General features: G+C 37.5%; 3 protein-coding genes across 3 annotated transcripts; all 3 read right to left on the bottom strand.

Annotated features, from left to right (window-relative positions):
* Window positions 1-1,906, bottom strand: lto1 (LTO1 maturation factor of ABCE1). The gene is made up of 5 exons (XM_056751203.1): window positions 1,774-1,906; window positions 1,568-1,673; window positions 1,003-1,073; window positions 809-926; window positions 1-693 (listed from the first exon to the last, which is right to left on the bottom strand). Exons 1-5 carry the CDS (start codon window positions 1,830-1,832, stop codon window positions 622-624), a joined length of 426 nt encoding a protein of 141 aa, XP_056607181.1. The 5' UTR covers window positions 1,833-1,906; the 3' UTR covers window positions 1-621.
* A 214-nt stretch (window positions 1,907-2,120) lies between these two features.
* Window positions 2,121-5,261, bottom strand: fgf19 (fibroblast growth factor 19). The gene is made up of 3 exons (XM_056749558.1): window positions 4,976-5,261; window positions 4,512-4,615; window positions 2,121-3,568 (listed from the first exon to the last, which is right to left on the bottom strand). The coding sequence occupies exons 1-3, from the start codon at window positions 5,175-5,177 to the stop codon at window positions 3,248-3,250; spliced, it is 627 nt and encodes a 208-aa protein (XP_056605536.1). The 5' UTR covers window positions 5,178-5,261; the 3' UTR covers window positions 2,121-3,247.
* An 8,648-nt stretch (window positions 5,262-13,909) lies between these two features.
* Window positions 13,910-17,574, bottom strand: fgf4 (fibroblast growth factor 4). Its single transcript, XM_056749116.1, has 3 exons — window positions 16,934-17,574; window positions 15,853-15,956; window positions 13,910-15,204 (listed from the first exon to the last, which is right to left on the bottom strand). Exons 1-3 carry the CDS (start codon window positions 17,238-17,240, stop codon window positions 15,028-15,030), a joined length of 588 nt encoding a protein of 195 aa, XP_056605094.1. The 5' UTR covers window positions 17,241-17,574; the 3' UTR covers window positions 13,910-15,027.
* Window positions 17,575-20,793: the final 3,219 nt, after the last annotated feature.

The raw sequence follows: 20,793 nt of genomic DNA on the forward strand, positions 1-20,793 counted from the left end.
TTTAGGGACGAATGTCATTTTATTATGAAATGTCTATCAGCTATACCAAAAAGTAAAAAAACTCTATTAAATGTATGAAAATAATTAGTACAACGGATTAAACATTTCTTTTTAAAATATCCCACACCTATGCTCATACATTTTGGATGTCTCATGAAGAGAGAACCCCGCAGTACTTGCGTCAAGCCAGCAGGCGGCGCCACTTAATTTGAAGTATTCTTTAATTTCACCACAAGATGGCACTACAGCATTCTTGTACAGGCAATTAATTTCACCATCATAGTAATTTAGGAAAAGGCTAAATATTTAATATCTTTCTAAGTTGTCGTCTATTACTCAAACTGAGCAACAAATCAGATTTGTGCCATTTTTCCTAAAAACATATAACTTTAAAATTCCTCGCCATTATTAAAATCCTGAGTTAGGACACTCAAACTTTTCCATTCCATCCAATCACTCTGCTTAATTAACCATTCAGAAACACGGCCGACACGAATGATGTGTCTACTCATCCACATCTACACCCAGTACATCCCCAATACTGGCGGTCAGCAGGTAACCTTTGTGTACTCGAGGCCCCAAAGAGTTTTCTTCCAAAGATTTTGAAAAGCTCTTGGAGTCTCAGAAGGACATGTCTGTTGATCCATTCACGTATTCTCTGAAGTCTGTTGTAACATTCAGTACAGAGCAAACCTGGAGAGAAACATGTTAGGTTATCAGATGTTCCTGTATTAAATTACTAATGATAAGGCTTAAAGCATCTATGGTCACCTTACACAGAGATGACTGGATATTGTTAATAGGATACCTGTCTAAACTTGGCCCGCACTGTTGTCATGTCCTCTTGAAGTTTTTCATACTGTGGGTCTTCATATGGATACTTCTGAATCACTTTAACCAAAGACTCCACAGCTTTTAGCCTCTTCCTGGAAGATACCCAGTAAGTAAGTTATGGGTTAATTAAAAATAAGTTTTTTTAATATTACATTTGGTAGAACATACCTTGCTTTAATATCACTACTGTCTTGAAGGAGACACTTCCATGCAAACGCAAATCCATAATAAAAGGAAACCTGAAGAAAGATGGCAGGCATGGTTGAAGACATGGAACATCATACATTCACTTTAGATTCAATTAAAAAAATAAAGGTAAAAAATAAATACATTTAAAATTGTGCCATGTTCTGTGTACACGTTTTATAATATATATTGGCATGTCTCATGCTATTTTTTCCCTCATCGATATTAATCCATTTCTAAACTTAGTTATTTGATATTTCAACAACTCAGACACACACACAAATGTGTTCTTAAATAAATATTTACGTTTTTGAGAGGACAACCTTTACACGCCATCTTTCAGAACTCATAGCTGCAGATCACAAACCTGCCGGTAGATTTTCAGAAGTTACTCGCATTGATAATTAGGCAGATGTCGTGGGCACCACGTACAGCCAACGAAAATATGTCAAATTTACGAAGACTTCTCCCACTATTGTCCACGAGAAATGATAACTGGTCCGTCTTAAATATAAAGGTAAAGAATATATCACTGAGTATATTTCACCTCTGCACTGAGTTTTGCTCCGTGCAGACGCCCGTGGTTTTTGCCCTCGATAGTTCCTTGTCGAATTCCCTCATCAAATCCTTCTTGATAAGCTTCATTATGAAATCTAAAACAAAGGAGAATCTAAAATATGGGACTGTACAGTATCGACTGAACTATACCAGGGCAAACACATGCGACATATGAGTGTAAGTAGCTGGTTTTACCTGTTATCCGCCATTATAATCGAGTCAAACAAATCATCGTTATTAGAGAAATTAGCCATTGTTATATAAAACGGTTTATCTTTCAGTCAAAATGTTTTGCTAGCTGATGTTTCTTCTTCGTGTTGATTGTAACATCGAGGTGCTTGAGCTACACCGCCACCTTCTGGCGCTTACAGATCCTGCTAGAAAGATAATGTCACTCTATGACTACATTTTAAGGGCTTTATACTTTATTAAAATCCAGGGGTTGCTTTGTCTTTAAATGTTTTGTTTTCATTTTCCGTACCTTCCATTTCATCACCATTTAAACAGGTTCACAGTTGTCGGTTTTAATGTTTTCAGCCTTTATTTAAACTCGGAAAAGATGGCTGTGTAAGAATGAGGAACGGGTAAAAAGAAACATGCGATGAAAAGAGAAATATTGAAAATTGCAGTACAAATACATACAAAATAGAAACTAAAAGCATTGTAATGCAACTATGAAATGCATTAATACACTTAACAAAAATAACAAAATAACATTTTGTTATTTTCTTGTAGTTTAATCTAGGTCTTTCTGTACTGGCTTTTTTAAATTATAAATGAAAATAAAACCTTCAAAATAACTGTCTCTATTTTAAGTTAAAATAAAGGTGACGTTTTATAATCCTAAAACACGATACAAACAGAAAGGAACTTTTTTTTCTAATGGACATTGTAATGATTTAACGGGACCTTCTGAGGATGCAATTCATTTCTAAACCAGTAGAGGGAGCCACAACACTGCAAAAACATTCCTGTCAACGTTGGTTATTTGTAAAAGCATTATTTGCATTAGAGATGGCATTATCAGTTTGCCCATTTAGAGAGAACTGTACACACAGTCATGTTCTTTTATCTACTAACATCCTCTTACTAATAATCTATTGATTGATTTATTAATTTATTCTTCATTTTATTAATATTCCATAAATCACCTTCAGCCAAGGGCAGTAAGAAAATAAATATTACCATTTTGTGTAGTCTTGGAAAAGAGAGGGTAAAAACTTAAGACCACTGCATGGACTAATGACATATTAATAAAAAAGAAAATATATATATATAAAAAATAAAGGTAAGATGTCTCTGTTGTCACATTCCATTTAATTAAATGACATAGTAAATACAGTTTTAAACAATATACAAAGAGCAGGGCCATTACAGAGACATTAAAAAAATAAATAAACCCAATCTGCTTTTGATAGCATTATGGCTGATATTACTGACCCTCAACATGTGGAGTGCTAGTTCTTTGTGTGTCTGTAATCTGTGGCGCTGCGTCTTCCACGATTCCATGACCATACGCAAAGTTAGCCATAACAGAGGTCTTGAAAGTCTTTCCCCGTGCTCTGGTTAATGGCCGGAATGATTTCACACAGTCTTCTGTTTCTGCATTAGAAACTAGACCTTTCTCTGGGTCGCTTCCTCAGAACATCCACAAATGATGGTTGACTGCTCATCTTTTGTTAAAACTGGGACTTTGGATCACTATTTGGGAGATCTTTCCAAAAGGGTCCATGCTGTCAATCTGAAGGCCTAGCCGAAGGTCGTGTTCAGGGTCAATGAGAGAGTGCTGTTCCCCTGATTGATGGTTTTTGTTAGGTTCCTGAGATAGTGTGTTCACCATGGGTAGAAACTGGGATACAGAAGTCCCATCTTTATTGTTTTTTCCACCACCCAATTTTACCAGAGCTCCATGTTTGCCTGAGATATAGATGCTGTAGCCATCTGGCAGAATTCGTTCTATGAAAGAGCAATCCTCTTGCGTGTAGATATCCTATTAGAGAAGCCAAAGAAATAATTGTGAAAACTCGCAAAGAAACAAATTTATGTATTGAGTCACAGTGTGGACATCGTTGCCCAGGTTCACCTGCCCTGCCTGTGTTTCCTTGATAGCTGTTTGCAAACCACATACAGGGGCCAAGGTTGTCATTGCTGTTTCTTTCTGCTGAGGTTTTAGCTGTGCAAACATACCCCGCCATGGCCAAAGGTTGCTGTTATGACATCACTCAAATCTGCATATTTGAGGAATTACTTTTATTCCAACTATGCTCAACAGCCAAATCAAGCACTCGACCGCTGTAAGATTTTTTTATTCATTTTGTGCTATTAATTTTCAATTGCCATACATGGGGCATTTTTCAGTGCAGTGCATAATGGAAAATGATTTTTATTTACGTGTTTATGTATTTAAACTCTTATAACCCATCGTTGGTCTTGCCCTAAAATTATGAATTGACTTGTAACTTTGGCTGAGAGGAATGAACTTAGAGCATATGTCAATAAAGGCAGATGTTGGTGGCGAAATCAACTTGTCTACACTTTCCCAGTTATAAAGGACATCACTAGGTGACCTTACCTTTACAAGGTTAGCATGATGAACATGTGGAGTTCTGTTATAATTGTTGTCAGAGTTCCTTGTTTAAGATTAAAATCATTGATAAAACATTTGGATGTTAGAAGCTTATGCCTCAGAGTTAAAATGAGTAAAAGTAAAATATGTACCCTTTAATCTTGTTACAATTCAAATTAACTTATCATCAGGTAGTAAGGACTATAGGAATTATTGGTGAATAATTATAAATAATGAATATTTTTTTAAAATAAGTGGTAAAATTAAGCGCAAAAGTAATGACATTTAAACCACAAAATAATTCTTAAATTGAAGTGAAATATCACTAAATAACATTTTAAGAAACATTTTGTAGAGTAAAACCTACCGATCCATATAATTTTCCATGCCTCTCCATACAGAGAAACCGAGAGCTTGCAACACCTTTGATGGCAACACAGCCGGTGTCCACCGGCCATATCTCAACCAAACCTTCAGGGGAAAATAAAGTGAGATGTGTCATGAAACATTATAGCCTACAATTAAAATATAGGTTTTAAACGAGACTTAGCAGACTTCATGACGACTCAAAAGTTGCAGTATTTAGCTTTGAATTCATATGCATTTACAGTGATGGGAATGTTATTACGCGGAGGCTGCATATGGAAAATGCGCACGAGGTTCATTTAGGGACCAGTCGAGCAAGTGGATAATGTAGTGAACATAGGACGATAAAACATCATGATGTATGAAATATGTTGCTGTGAATTATAAGTAGCCTAAAGTGTGTCAACGCAAGTACGACGGTAATCAACGCGCGACACCAATCTGAGCTTTGAAGTGATCACTTACTGTGAAGACTTTGCACGTGCGATCCAGTTATTTTCCCGTTTGTGTTTATTTGCAGATGTAAACCGCGTCTAGTTGCGTACAGATGTCGGTGCCGGACAGGTTGTCCCCAGTCGTTTGCCAAATGTGGCCCAGAGTCGGGCACCGGGATGCTCCTCGCGCCGATGCTGCATCCCAATACGGTGACTACGAATAAGAGGAGCATTGTTGAGTATTAACTGAAATAGGTTAACCCTCTCTTGTATACATATATTACGCCTGCGCACACTATCGTTCCCGTTTCTTTCTGTGTTTTGGCGTAAACCTCCACTGGCCTTTAAAGACTTCTCTTATCAGATCAATCGATAACCCTTTTCCCCCTTTGGCAGTTCTGAGAACAGGTTCATAACACACCTCAATGGACATCCAGCAGATGATGAAAACAAAATCGTTGATATGGAATATTTTATTTGGCTGGTATTGTTGCTGCATTGACATTATTAACGTTCGTAAAACGAAGTATTATGAGGATTCTGTATAATCGTGTTTACATCGAACACTCAATCTGAACTTGAAATGCACATTGCTCATGGTGATGCTTTCTTAAACATTTTTATTGCGCTTTAACAGTGACATTTATTAAAAAAAGAAGTTTGTCTTCTCTTTAGTTATATCATTACACGCAAAAAAATATGCATTTAAAATCCAAACATTTTCTATATTCAAATTATTATTTCCTTTATTTTCCTAAATTCAATTTACCCTCTAGGAATTAATCTGGGGTCAATATGAGCTATAACACACGTTCTCTGTGTTTATACTTATTTACACAGTGTGGACCATTTGTGAATCAACGAAACCAAATGATACTCACTGCATTTACTCAGAGTTAAAGAGTAATTTTGTGTAAATATTCTCATTCATGAAAATGCGCTGGCTGTGGAAGGGTCTGTATTTTTCTTTAAATTAGCCTTATAATACGGGCAAGGTATCTAATTTGTCTAATGCTCATATAGGCTAGTAGAAGTTGTATGCAATTTTATTTTATGATCATAAGGTCCTCTAGATAAGAGATGTGACAAGGTTTTAGTAAGTTCAAAAGACTCTTGCAATCATACTGGTTAACAGAAGATGGCGCTCGTAATCTAATTCTTAATTCTCGTTATCAAAACATATCGTAGCTTGATTAGATTTTGGGCCATATTTCAAATAGCCTAGAAGTACGATTGCACAGAGTCTTTAATAATAATGTTAAAAAACTCCTAATGATATAATTGTATCAATTTCTTTCATACATTAATTTTAGAAATGGCAAGGTGTTGAGAATTTACAAAATAGATTGACACAATCAATTGACACTAAGTTGGCTACATCTAAAGTAAGCATTTGAACAGTATTATGAACTGTCTGACAAAATGTTTATATATATTCATTTAATGATGATTTATTCATTTTTTGAAGCAGTTTTGCATTTCGGTATTTTAGTTACCCATTGCTACCCATTGTGGTCACTTGGACACCTAAGGTCTCCATTTAGGAAAAAAACACTACTGCAGTTCAACAGTGTGAAGGAAAACTTACATGTATGCAGCAAGTTCATTCATGGCCTGTCCCTGTTTTTTTTCATGAATGAGAGATGACAGCTTCCAGCCAATCAATGGACTCTGCAAATCAACATATTTAGAGAAAATGATTATGTAATGTAATGCAGACCCAATGGAGCAAAGGTCTTTGTCTGGATGTATTTTGTAATGCATCACATTGCCTGTTAATAAACTCTATTCTGAGTAGACAAGATTGCAATCTTGTGATCTCTTTTAACATTTTGAGAGAAGCATTTTTTCTGCACAAATGTGCACGCTCATACATACATTAGACTAGTGTGTGAGCTACGTGGGGATATCCCCTGTAAACTAAACGGTGATAATGACATGGAGTGTTTACCTTTGGGTCGATACTGCTTCATGACGCACAGCCAAAGAAAATACATATTGCCATTGGTTTACACAGTTTAACCTTACTCCAGCAGCTCTGTTTGAAGTCAATTTCAAGTTGAATGTAACAGTTCTGAAGGCAAACACATTGTACGCGATGGTCCCTTATTGTGTTTATTTTCAATCTTTAATCACATTTTGTTTGTGATCTGTTAAATCGTCGCTGTCCTTCTGAAACCTTGTATATCAAAAATTGCCTTGTAAATTGTAAATGGAAAATCACTGTACACTTTAAAATGATTGTCAAAGTTGAAAAGCACTTTTTAATAGTTTTTGTTGGTTGGATATTTGCACAACGTAGGGAAAAACATAAAGGGTGAATATTAACGATGTTTAGCAAAAAATAAACATAAAAATAAAGGAGATAGGAGGTTTCAGAAGGACAGCAGCAAAATGTTATGTGAGTGGAATGCTTCAGACATTTGAATTGTTAAGAATCATACTTGGAGAATAATATTGGGAGTTGCAGATTCTTGAGGAACTTAAGATTCTTTGTTTCTAAGGAACTGTTACAGTTGCGTTACTACAATAATATAGTGAATGTGTAAATGTGGAAGCTTGTAATCTTTTGGTTGAACTCATATAGTGTTATCTAAGGTAGTGGTAAATGTGTGTTTTAGTTTTGTTTGCCATGTTTTTGACATCTGTACACACACATTTTTACTTGGCCTATCTGTTGCCCTCTTGTGGAAACACAAAGCTAAACCCTTAAAGGGATAGTCCACCACAAATTATTCCCCCACAAGTTGTACCAAACCTGTTCAAATTTCTTTGTTTGGTTGAACATGAAGAAAGATATTTGAAAGAATGTTAGTAACTGAGATTTTTAGGCATCATTGACTACCATAGTTTTTGTTTAATTCTGTTGAACACAAAAGAAAATTTCTTGAAGAATTACGGAAAAAAATTATGACCTAAATGATGCTCCAGTAATCTCAGTTGCTCACATTTTTTTCAATTATCTTTTAACAGAGCAAAGTAATGTATACAATTTTGGAACAACTTGAGGTTGAGTAATTCATGACAGAATTTTCATTTTTGGTTTAACTGTCCTATAGTAATTTTATATGGAGGGGTGCACGATAAATTGTCTGCCATATCGGTATCGGCCGATACCATTAAAAATCACCATTTATCGGCCGATACCAATATAGCCGATAATTCACATTGCATCCATACTTAATAAGTTACTAAAAATAATACAATTTATACCAATATATTATACCCGATAAATCCTAAATAATTTCCTCTGGTTAAACTTCTTCAGCTGCACGCTGCTCACAGTTAAAATACAGCATTGTACTGTCTTTCTGTTGTGATCATTCCCTTACTGCTATTCGCAAAATGTAGGTACGGTATGTAGATAAAGTATTTATAAATGTGTAAATTATAGGAACAAAAGCATATTGTCTGAATTTATCTGTTGTCTGAATGCTGTCTGTTTTGAGACCTGTTATACATGTGCCTATAAAGAAACATTTTCTGGGTTGCTCTGGAAGAACATCTATAATTTGTTTATTACATAAAAAATATACCAGAAAAGTTTGAAGGTTTAAGAATAGTTAACGAGTGTAAAATATGCTTGGTACATGATTTTCAGGGGAAAAAAGAGAACTAATGGTCACCTTGTTTTCTGCAGTCAATGTTTTCAATTAAAAGCAGTTGTCTACTTTTTGCCTTTTGTTTCAGTCTGAGGGAATTTTATATTAATATCTAGAGACTGTATATCGGCTATATATCGGTTATCGGCTTCCGATGTTCAAGAATTATCGGTTATAGTTATCGGCCAACAATTTACATATCGGTGCATCCGTATTTATAAGTTCATGCTGCAGAACAGACAGAGACTCCAGTCCCTAAATATCTTATTCTCCTACATTTCATGTTGTGTGGGACACTTTCGCACATTCTTTCAATGGCTTTGGCTTTTTTACATTAAAAACAATCTAGTTCGCACTGTTTTTCACCTTTGTCTGAAATGTATCCATGTGTAAATTATTGTGGCTAGACCCAGGTAGATTGTTGTGCTTATGTCGATGAAACAGGCCTGAAGTATTTGCATGTCAGTATGTTGCTGTCCTATCAGTGCTGTAGTCATCATTCGCTTTGAAGGTCTGTTAGTATGTTTTGACTGTGTGTCTTGTTCCTTGTTGTGCCAACATGAGTCACTTTGTTGGTGTTGCTTTAATTAAAGCTACGTGAAATCCTCTTGGATTCTGTCTCCTAAAAGCTGTAAAGATCCGAGAGCTTTACTTTGCCTTTCATTCTTTGATTCCGATTATCCATAACTCTGGAACTTCATGTTAACATCTTTGGAATTATAAAAGGCCAACCTTATAAATAAGTATGTTTTTCATTTCTAAATCTGTGAGTCAATCACAATACTGGCACGATATGAGTTAGCATGTGAGGAACAATTACAACTAAATGTGTTAGAAATAACGTTTTTTTTTTGCAAACTGTCTATTAGTTGTGCTGAACTGAAGAACCTGTAATGTTACGTCTAAAAACGTTTTGACTCTTTTGACTTGGATGTCTTTGTTAGATCTGCCAGTTCTATCACTTTTTTGTTTGTTTCGCCCGCACATGTATGTTCCCAGACAAGAACGCATTGATTCAAGTTCAAGTTCCCAAGGGAAAAGTGAGAAACTGGTGGTTTCAGGGAGTCTCTGGGCTTTCCTTCAATGCTATAAGATGCGGAATAGAAAGTGACTGGCGGAATAGGTTAACCCCCCCACTCTGGCCAGCCTGCTTCATGATTACAGGGTAAGAGTTCGAGTCATTTCCCCTCTGCTAATGCACAAGCGTACACCTCTAAACATGGTGTACGGAGCGGGGGGATATAGGATGTTGTTCGCAGCTGTTTGAAGTGCCTTGTGTTTATAGGCAACATCTGGAGTACCCCAAACAGACCACTTACAGCTGGCTTTACAAAAATGGCACAAGGCACAGACACCCTAACTAAACACCCCTCTCAGGCAAACAGCCTCAGGCCGTCTATCTATGCTCTCCAGAAACATGCAAAAACACAGCAAAATATCATCCGGTGATCATATTTACACATGCTTGGAAAAATGCACATAATGATTAGAAACCTGAAAATATGGCTCTTTAATAACTCATGAGAGTTTATTGGAGATATTTCTTTTGTTTTTAACAACTGTATCCCTGCGTGTTCTCTTTTGGTAAATGTCTGATAGCAGGTGTGTGTTAGTGTAACAGTGATTGTCAGTGGAGGTTGAAGCAGATGCATTCAGGTGGTTGCTTGCGGTTCAAACCAGGTGTAGGAATTTGAATTTTATGCATCTTATTTGCTTTACCGAGCCCATCCTCCTAAGGCTTGTTGGCATACGCTCCGGCCAATTTGTATTTGTTGTTAATACTTTTGGCCGATGCTTTTAACGAAAGCAAATTCACAATGCATTACAGTTTATACATTTTATAAGGATGCGTGTCCAAATGTGAGAATCAAATTGATGCTAAAGTGCTTTCGGCTACAGAAACACCAGTATTTGTAAGAGAGGGCCTGGAAGAATTACTATATTAAAAATACTAAAGGAGAATTTGAGTTTTGGGAAAGTGGTATTGAATTTATTATTGAAATATGATTTTATATTTATATTTACTATTACATTAAAATTTTAATTATAATTGAATTGATTATTCATTACAACAACTGACTGTGATGCAAATAGATAATTTAAACATTGATCTTATTATGGTTGTATTGAGTTTTGACATTTATATACTTATTGGCCTTTCATTTTTATAGAGAAAACTAAAATGTCATTGACTCCACGCTTTGAAATATAGCATAGTCTGTTCAGTTTTACAAGCTTTTGTGAAACTTTTCTAGACAGTTATATGCCCTTTTTTTAATATTATAATATTATAGTTGTTACTTACATAAATAATAAAATAAATCACTGTTGTCCTTCTGAAACCACGTACCTCCATATTTTTATTGTTATTTTTGACATAAATCAAATATCATTAGTCACACTTTGTGTTGTCGCTGGGTTTTGCAAATATTTTATCATTAAAAAGTATTTAAAAGTTCTTGTCAACTTTGACAACACAATATTAAATCATTTAAAAAGTATGTCTCAAAAGATTCAGATATCAATAAGCTTTCCGGTTGACAACCTTGTCATACAGAATGAAATTCTGAAAAACAACAAATTTGGACATCCGGGGTTCCCAAAAGACAGCATCGATATATAAGAATGCTGTCTCTTTTATTTATACTGTAGGAAATCCTATGAGCATAAATGCCTGAGTTCATGTACTGTGTTGAAATGATTTGTGAGCCTGCTGTGATCTTGACCTGCCTTTGCATTGCTTAACATGTATCACAGAGTCTTTATGAGCCACGTTTGTGACCACAGGCGGCTGTATGAGAGTCATGCCGCGTTACACCTTCCGCCTCTGCCTACTGTCCCTCCCTTCCACTTTAAAACCAGCACATGGCTGCCAGAGCATCCGCCAGTGAATTACTCACAATATACTTTCTGTTAGCGAACACACTGTTGTGAGACTGTTGGCTTACCCTGTGAAGCTTTTGTGCTCACAAGAACTTGAAAGGCCTGTTATGAGAGAAAGACAGTTTTAGGCCAAACAACTTAATGGTAAAGAGGCACTTGAGCATGGATGTTTATTTGGTTGACAGACAATGAAAGTGACGCAGATAGGTGGTGCAACAAAACTATTTTTAGGGGGCCGTTGCAACCCTCATGCATGGCATGCAGAGTTTATTGGAGCAGAAAGTTGTCATTATTTTAGGCAATGATAGGGCCCCATTTAGCCCGAGCTCAAGGCCAGGAATAAATGTGTATTAAGTGACCACACCTGTCTCACTTCGCCTGTCCTGTGTTTCACTGTGAGCTTTATTTGAATAGACTGAGTGTGTACTGCAGTGTATTGTCAAGTTTGAATGAGAGACTCTTTAGGGGGTGGGAGGAGGGCATGCTGCCAGACATTCACCTGTGTATTATGTGAATGAGCTCTTTAACTGTTAAGGTTATGCGTAGTATTCTTTACAAGCATTTTTAGTAGATCAAAGCCTTTACATATCGCTCTGTTCCTTGATCTAACCCCTACAATTACACTTAATTGTAGAACTTGATGTAGACAGGTCCATTCGATCATCTTAAATTATATATCTGACTAAAACAAAACAAAATAATGTTCCTTCATCATTAATGACAGAAGTTTATTGCAACAACTAAAACCATTCTGACCAAAGGAGTGATCGAGTCGTGGATGTCAGCGCAGCTTTTGTCATTCGCGTCATCTTTTGTAATCCAAAGCTTACGTGCCAGGATAACATGGAAATGCATAACTCTGTTTGCATAAAATGTCAGTTTGCGGATTGTATACGAGAGAGACAATAGCATTGGCCGCTGATCTAGAAATCGGATCTGTATGTCACACTGGCTTTTGTGACGCCGTGATCGGCTTGGTGTGTCACAAAAGCCACTCCGACATACAGTGTGTCCTCATTAGTCAGCACACAGAGAAAGGACGGGCCCGTACCACTTTAAAACGGGTTCCCCTTTCATGGGAACTGAAGGCCTGTAAGGGCTGGAAAGGAGTCCTCCTTTGAACCTTTAGTGCTGCAGTTCACAGAAGTAAATGAGAGGAATCCACTTCCAGAAGTGACCTCTTTTCTCGGCGTGGCCGGCAAAACCACCCAATATGTATGCTAGGCCTTGAAAAAGTAAACAACAGCAGGAAATTGTCTTGGCAGGCCTGGCCTTGTAAGAAAATTAGCCACGGTGCTCCAGGCGGGTCCTCGCTGTCTAGTGGCACAAGTATCTGGGCGTATTTTTAGCGTCGCCAGGGAAAGGCCCCATTCTATAGTTATGTTAGGAGATATTCTAGTTTTGCCATTTTTGGTCCGTTTTTAGCTGCTGAGAGGTATTAATAACAAGAAAACAAGTGTGATTTACATATTTATTAACTTCCATTTAAGTTAGGGTATTATCATGTGCACAGCACATACACAGAATGCAACAGGACCTGTATAAAACTACAGACAATATTTGGTAAATGTCAACAGGATTCAGAGCAAACGACAGGCAGTTAATGGATGATACAGCCTTAATGGGAATAACAGACAATAGTAGAGTGTTTTATTGTGGTACATCACGTTTTTGCTGTTGTTGTTTTGGAGCGTTTCGTGCGAAAGATGATGAAGTTCTGTTTTCACTATTCTCAGGCTACCGGCTCAAGTCTGTTGATATTGCATTTTCTGGTTAAACAAATCAAGGTCAGTGATTTGTGTCAGTTCTACAGTGAAATGAGGGTCAGAGGAATAATTTGCCTTCAGTGGCCATTGGGTCTATTGTAAACAACATCCACACTGATGCAAATCATGTCCATTTGTAAAGAGGTTTGGCACAGCTGTGAAAAGGAAAGAATCACAGAGTAACCCTCCTCCTGCTTTGCTCACAGTCATGAAGTGAAACTAATTGATCTGCACATCCAGGCAGGACACATTTAATGTATCAAAGTCAGGCATGTTATAGCTTAAAGACAATAGCTTTGAGAATAACGTATGTAAAATAAAAAAATAGCAATCTTGTGTAAACTTAACCTGCTTCTCAATTTTTTTACCCAGGCCACGAGGCAATCCATGTTCCAGTCTTGTTTTACACGCATTGACATTGACATAGAAAGACTCATCTGAGGTACAGTTTCAGATTCTCTCAATTTAATGTACCTACAGTCCTCTTCCCAAGATGATGACAATAAGGAATGCTTTTAAAGATAATATCTCAAATATACAGTATATATATATATATATATATGTATATACGATATATATATATATATTTGAAAAGTTTAATGTGGAAGGCTTATTTTCCCTGCATGAATGTATATTTTAATATTTATTTTACCTACATGACATACCAGATTTAAAAGCAGCTTCTCAGTTTTGCACCACATGATATTTACAAAATATATAAAGAAAAATATAGGGTTACTTAGCATATAGTATAGTGTAACAGCTGTCTGCAAATATTTCCAACATGATTATCCTTTCTAAAAGTAAATCACAGGGTAAAATATCTCAAACGTGATAAGGCGCAACTAGGACGCAGTGGCCGCCAGAACTTCAGTGTGTCAGTAGCCTCGGAAAAAAAGAACGTCGAGCTAAACCTTTGGTGTCAGCTGAGTTGGAAACTATCAGTTGGAAACGGCATGAGGTAGAAAAGGAGCAGTAAAACTCGCTGTGGAGGTTGTGGCATTTTTCTTTTACGTGAACTCTAAGGTTACTCGCAAACCACAACACTGTACTGTCTTTTGTGTTGCCACAATGTAGAAGAACACTGATATTCGACATGACTGATATCCCCTGACGTATGCAGTAAAAGACTTATTTGAACTTGGCGATGTAAGGTATGTCTTTTTAAAGGGGCTCGGGGTACAGGATCTGCATTGCCTGCATTGCAGCGCACAGCCATGCCTTTGAATTTTTAAATTCTTTTCTGTATGTTCAAGAAATCGTCTCACTCTATACGGAGCCCTAGAGATGTGACAGAGATTGACTGCGGATAAGTTCAAAGTTCAACCCCCAGCAGAGCTAAAAACAGATTTGAAGGGGTAGAACTTCAGTAAGCTAGAGTAAGCCGATACTGCTTCAGTTAGGCCCGAGCTCTGCACAAAGGAGCCCAGACATTGGACAATTGCTCCAGTGCTAATACTATGGGGGTTGATACACCTTAACGAGTTGACCTAAGACTTTTTATATTACTTTTCAATGAGGGACAAATGTCACCTCTCCAAAACGGTTGTAGAACAACACAAACAGTGCAAAAACATATTGTACATATCGGAGGAATTTCACTTGTATAGAAACACGTGGTAGCAGCAACGAGGATAACTTAATAACAAATAAATAAATTGTTTTTTCCATCTCGGTGAAGAGGACGTTGAAATTAAAAACAACAGTTATAAATAGTCTAATATATACATACATGACACGATACACACAACCTCATATGTAACTTCTGCAGAAAGTGCATCGTCCCGGAGTTTCCCCAGCTCGCTCTGAGATTTGCCCCTCTCCAAATGGGCTCAAATTCTAGGCAAGAAATGTGTCACCGTCATGGCAGTTGTTACTCGATTTCCTTTTTTTGTTTTGCCCGTCTTGCTCAGTCCAATGTACATCCCAGGATGTGCCATCGATTCGTACGCGTTGTAATTGTTTGCAAGGAGCTTTTCTTTGAATTTGCACTCGCTCGTGAAGTGCGCCTAAACATAAAGGAAAACAGCAATTACTATTACAGTTGACATTTATTTTCGTTAATTTGGAAATTTCCTTTCATAGCGTAACAAATGGAGGTACATTATTTGGAACCAAATCATTGCCATTGGCTTGAATCTCATTTATTAAACACAGTGAAAATAATGGTCAGCCATAAAACGTTTTATTTGAGAACTCAAGAGGCTCAGATCGGGTTAAAATGAAATCGATAGTCAAATTACGCGTAGTATGATGCTTAGGTAAATGAAGATTGATGAAAATGAAGTTTTCTGTGGTTTGGTCTGTGCGTAAAGGAATTAAGGATAAGCAGCATACAGTTTGGGTGGTCCTCTTTGGCCAGTTCATATTGGAAGAACAGTAGGTGCATGTGTTGGCTGGCAATGCTAAGAATGGAATGCGTAGTCTCAATGATCTACTGCGCTACGGTTCTAGGTTTGTCATGCCCACAATGAAAACACCACTGCACCACCAAACGCCATAACTGAGGCCAACGATATTACGCTGTCGGAGACTTTAGGAAGGGGCGGTGTGTGTTGGTGTGGGGGGTACATCTCAAGTACAGGGGGATATGTCATCGAGCTCTGATAAGAACATTCACAGGCGGAAACTTGTTGTAAATCATTTCATACACTCACAGATCCGTAAAGCTTCCCTTTGCTGTTCATTGCCACGAATAGCCTGCTCCGGACGCCAAACAGTGTCACAACTCCCCTCTCCACCGGAGATATCTCAAGAAGACCTGAAACACAACAAAAGAAATAAATGACCTTGTTTGGCTTATATCTTTAGCTCTGTCAGGCAACTCCCAATGATGACTGGCTTTCTAAAAATTCTAAGTGTTTACGTTCAGCTTGCCAGAGCATCCTTTTTTAAGGAAATGACACCCTCCGCCTCTTCAAATTTCCCATTGCATTTATTCTTTAGTTATTTTGTTTATTTAAACTGTGTAGCTAACCACCAGTATTTCAATAAATGCTTTTGTATTTTCAATACTAAATCGAAAAATGAAAAATAAATCAATAAAACAATTTTTTATCATTAGGCCTACTTTGGAAATATTTTTGTTAGTGCTTGATATTGTGTTTTGATGTTTTCCTCTCTAATAAAGTGTTCAGAAGTTCGGTCATTATGTATTGAACTAAATATATTTATTCTATTAAATGAAATGGAATATCAACAAACAGGGAAACTGCCCTGCACATTGTTCTAAAAAAGCGCGTCAATGGAAATAGACATTTAAAGCGATTGCTGGTTACAAGCATTTGAACGCACTGCCAAAGGGTTAATGTACCGTAAAGGATGAGTTTATCTCACTCCTAACTTTAGGCATGGGATTTTGGCTCGGTTCCGAGCCTGCTCTTGTTACTGAGACCTGTTGCGTGCGTATTATAATACATGGATGCCAGATGCTGGCCCACAACCACACCTGCCTTGCTCGGAGAAATGTAAATGAAAAGGCTTCACAGCAGGGTTTGCATTGTCGCTGTTTCCAGAACGGAATGATGCTGTTTGCAATTACGGTGTCATTAACAAAATTATTTATCCATACGTGTCAACATAATGGTGAGGTTATGCAATTATTAACAATAACATCAATATTTTACAGTTCACTGATTTTGTAGGCTAAATTGTGTTTCTTACATTCATTTTTTTATATGTTGTCAACTATCCAACAGACAACTCAACGTGCAAGGTTAAATGACCGAAAAAACTTACTGTAGTGGTTTTCGTTGTGCACGCCGGTAATTTTACCGTCCGGTAATACTTGGAGATGAAACCCAATGCCAACATTGCAGTAGAGACGCCGGAGTCTTTTAATGCCCGTGAGATAATCACTGTCCCTGCTGATGTCCCTCTTTTCCCCAGGGATTCGAGAAAAGGAACGAGAGTAGAGTGTCTCCCAGTGTCGCTCCACGGGGCTGCTCTGCCTGCCGGGCAGCGGAGCACAGCGCACTGAGCTTGTCATAAGTCCCAACACCAGCATTGGTAAGAGGGCCGACTGAATACTCATCCTTCTGACCATTATGGACACGGGTGAGTGTCTGAAGGAGTTGAAGACTAAAAATACCGGCTTTTTCTATATTTATGCCCTCAGCCAAAAAGACGCACAAATGCCAAAATAGCTTACGCGCGGAAAGAGCTACTGTCAGCCCCAGTGAGCTGCATTAAGTCGCGCTCAGTGGGTTTCCTCTCTAGAGACCACACTTCAGACTTGTGTCCAAGCTGTTTTTCTTTTTCACAAAAGTTAAAAAATGTTGACCGTGAATGCTAGCCCCGCTCAGCCATGCTTCTTTTCCCTTGTCGACGATATTTATATCTGCAGTGAAATTACATCACACACTACCTTGTGCATGACGGAGCACCATGCACCACTGCGCCACTCCGAACACACTGATTCCTTATAATGTGCTCACGTCCATGCCGTGGGGCAGTGCGCGCCTGTGTGCGCGCGTGTGAGAGGGAGATGGTGCGACAAACGTCATGACTTATCCCCCACAACATTTAAACAACATTCGTTAACATTATAAGAGTATCGTCTGAGCGAGTAATGCCCTTATCAATCTCCGATCAGCGCAGGGGCTGCTGCTCAGAAATAGACTGGCCATGGTTGCCATTTCTTTGTGTAAAGCTTCCTTCATAATCGGACAGAAATAAAGTAATTTATGTATGGAAGGATGTTAAATAGGAAATCGCAAAGTTAACAGACTTCAGTGTATGACAGGAGACATGTCTATGAATGAACAATAACAGGAAAACAACAAAAGGCGAATTCAACGAATTGCAAATATTGATTGAAGAGGGGTTTAAAAAGAAAATGCAGCATGTTCTCCGAAAGAACAATAGCTTCTGTGAAAAAGCTATAGGAAAACGAGATGTATATATCTATGTTGTAGACATACAAATTGAGATTAAACTCTAAGCAAAATGACATGATGATTGTTAATTTGCAGAAGTATAGGCCTATATCACATCACACTTGAGATGAAGTTTTAAGCCTTGGATATCCAACTGTCATCTTAAATGCTTTGAGATAATTCAGCCTGCCAATTCAGTAGCTGACTTCTTACGAGTGTACAGTAGTGAATGTTGTGCGTCATTGCATTGTGGGGGAGAAAAATGTAAACCGCTGGAAACATCAAACTGTGAGTCAAGCTTTCTCCGCGGCCCCGGGTAATGCGCGCTCCCTGCTGCTTGTGTCGAGGATGCCACGAAAAACGGAAAGACAACGGGGGATGGTAAAACACTTATCAACATTAAAGTACGACATCTAGTTTTCCTCCTTTGAAGATGCTAAGTGCTTGGAAATCATCATGCTCAAAAAACTAACACCTCTCCAACTCTCCGCCTGCAATGCTCAGTGTCTATCTTAAGTGACAGTTGAGGGTGTTTTTACTAAATTGGAGCAGATTGAGGGCTTAATTACACATCTGTTTTAAGAGAAAAGCGTTCTTAAATTCAGACGTTCTAACTCTATGCCCTGAGCATTTCTCTGCGGTTACTACATTTGCATAATTTGTTTACATATTTAGTTTAAAATTAAAGAAACGTAATTGAGATTAAAAAAGCCTATGCAATATGGAAAATACACATTTGTGATCTGTTTCAAAGTCCCTAAGATCTTATTAATTAAAATTTGAATTTGCATTTCCTAGGAACAGTTTATATACAGAACATTTTATAATATAAATCACTTCTGTCTGTCCGTCTTCTCACTTCAAAGAAGAGAGAACACCCCATGAACCTGTTACCCAAATTGCTCATCCTGTAGCTAGGCGATCCCTTCCATTCCATTTCTGACGGTTCAGTAATCGTGCACACAAGAATTGATCGTTTGTCAAGCGGTTCACTGGATCTAAGTGTGGGCTGGATTTGTATAGGTTTATATGCTGAAAGCACAGACACTTTGCAAACAGTCATTGTTAAATTGTAATGAGAAAAAATTGTCTTTGTTAAAAATGTGAACTAGAATTGCAACTTTTAAGACGCATATGGATACTCGTAATTGCAATAGGGATAATTTAACTGGTAGAGGACCAGTAACCAGGACTCGATTTCCAAAAACAGCTCATTTTTACAGAACTAGCACCCAACTTGTGCTCAATTAAATGACAGACCAATGTTGTGAATGCATGCAGAGGAATGAATTGAATTTTTTATTAACGGGGCGCTCAGCCGCTCTCCATGGTGCTGCAGTTGCGCTCGATCGCATGAGTTCCGCCTATTTTAATATCCTCTACTGTTTACTGAAATGGTGTACATAAATAGTTTTAGGTTATTCTTTTTAAGGTGTCTCTAATGACAACTATGACATTTACATTAATATAATAACATTTATGCTGGCGAAGTAACTGAATGATTCTGCTGAAATACAGGCCTAACCCTAACTTTTTTAGTTATAGAATAAAAAGTGAGACTTAGGAGTTGTTTTCTTGTTTAAACAATAAAACAAGGTTCATATATTTGTATTAAATGACATGTATTACAAACTTATTCTGTTCTTCAACGCATACTGAATTAGCCTAGTTGGATTCGCTTCAACAATTGTTGATTGCAGTTTGATTAATGGGTTTACCTTTTATATCTCAAAGTAATACACTGAAATTATCACAATTTAGGCTATATTTGTTTTACGATATAATTGTTTGGGAAGTCTTTTCTCAATTTAGCCCTGCCACAGCACATGTGTCCAAAGAGCAAATTGTCCAAAGAGCAATTTGCTAGTAAAGACGATGACCAGTCTTTTTCTGAACCTCAAAGCAGACAATGCTATAAAACCCATGAGGCGACAGTCAAGTTCTAGATTTATTGCTGAAACAAGTGGCTCTGACAAGCCTATGGTAATGTTCTCTTCAATTCACAGAGACTCGTTAGAAGTCAGTGCTTCCATCTATAGGATGGTCTTGGAAATTGCAGTTAAGCGCTTACAAATTTTGATCACTTAAAAACGATATGACGTTAAACCTCACTCATAACTTTTAAGTGAGGTCTATTTTTATGTAGTCTAATCTTAAGCATAATAAAACATTTGAGGTTTGATTAATAATGGAAATGACTGAATAGAGACAAATATATACAAACCTATTTACAATAAATAAAGGAAAAAATGCTATTTCAAATGTTTTTACTTTGATGAGCTTTTAAATAGATTTTCTCTGCTTTATCATGAAAACCCGTGCATAACAACATGTGTTTGGCCATTTGGTGGTCAGTCACAGGTTTTTTTCTCGAATTCTTCCATGGTCGTGTCCTAAATAACTGTATTTTTTACTACCTCTAATACGTGTCACATTTTGTCTACATTTTGTATGTTATTTTTCCATATATGGTTATCATTCGTTCCTAAAAGTTTCCCTTAATAAAACGGTAACGCTGGAAGCAATATTGTGGGATGTTAGTTCAGAGGTCAGCGACTCTACAAGGTCTACAAAGATGGCCGGTAGGAGGCCTGTCTGTACGAACAAAGCCCCCCAGGCTTTGCTGGGTCAATACTTGAGGAATTCCTAACGATACAAATTAGATGGGCACGAGGAACAACCCTTTGAGGCCCTCAGGCCAGAGAAGAATAAGGGACTGAA

This window comes from Triplophysa dalaica, chromosome 1 (genome assembly GCF_015846415.1).
Source record: "Triplophysa dalaica isolate WHDGS20190420 chromosome 1, ASM1584641v1, whole genome shotgun sequence".
NCBI lineage: Eukaryota > Metazoa > Chordata > Actinopteri > Cypriniformes > Nemacheilidae > Triplophysa > Triplophysa dalaica.

Bases quoted from the DNA above. Each gene is read 5' to 3' on its own strand.
- lto1 (XM_056751203.1), bottom strand. From the start codon at position 1,832: ATGGCTAATTTCTCTAATAACGATGATTTGTTTGACTCGATTATAATG. The intron at 1,074-1,567 runs GTGAAATATACT...ATCTTTCTTCAG, and splicing joins GAGCAAAACTCAGTGCAGAG to GTTTCCTTTTATTATGGATT. The intron at 694-808 runs GTATCCTATTAA...GTTTCTCTCCAG, and splicing joins TGCGGGCCAAGTTTAGACAG to GTTTGCTCTGTACTGAATGT.
- fgf19 (XM_056749558.1), bottom strand. From the start codon at position 5,177: ATGCTCCTCTTATTCGTAGTCACCGTATTGGGATGCAGCATCGGCGCG. The intron at 4,616-4,975 runs GTAAGTGATCAC...TTTCCCCTGAAG, and splicing joins GCACGTGCAAAGTCTTCACA to GTTTGGTTGAGATATGGCCG. The intron at 3,569-4,511 runs GTAGGTTTTACT...CTTCTCTAATAG, and splicing joins ATGGAAAATTATATGGATCG to GATATCTACACGCAAGAGGA.
- fgf4 (XM_056749116.1), bottom strand. From the start codon at position 17,240: ATGGTCAGAAGGATGAGTATTCAGTCGGCCCTCTTACCAATGCTGGTG. The intron at 15,957-16,933 runs GTAAGTTTTTTC...GTTGTGTTTCAG, and splicing joins GCACAACGAAAACCACTACA to GTCTTCTTGAGATATCTCCG. The intron at 15,205-15,852 runs GTGAGTGTATGA...CTTTATGTTTAG, and splicing joins AAGGGAAGCTTTACGGATCT to GCGCACTTCACGAGCGAGTG.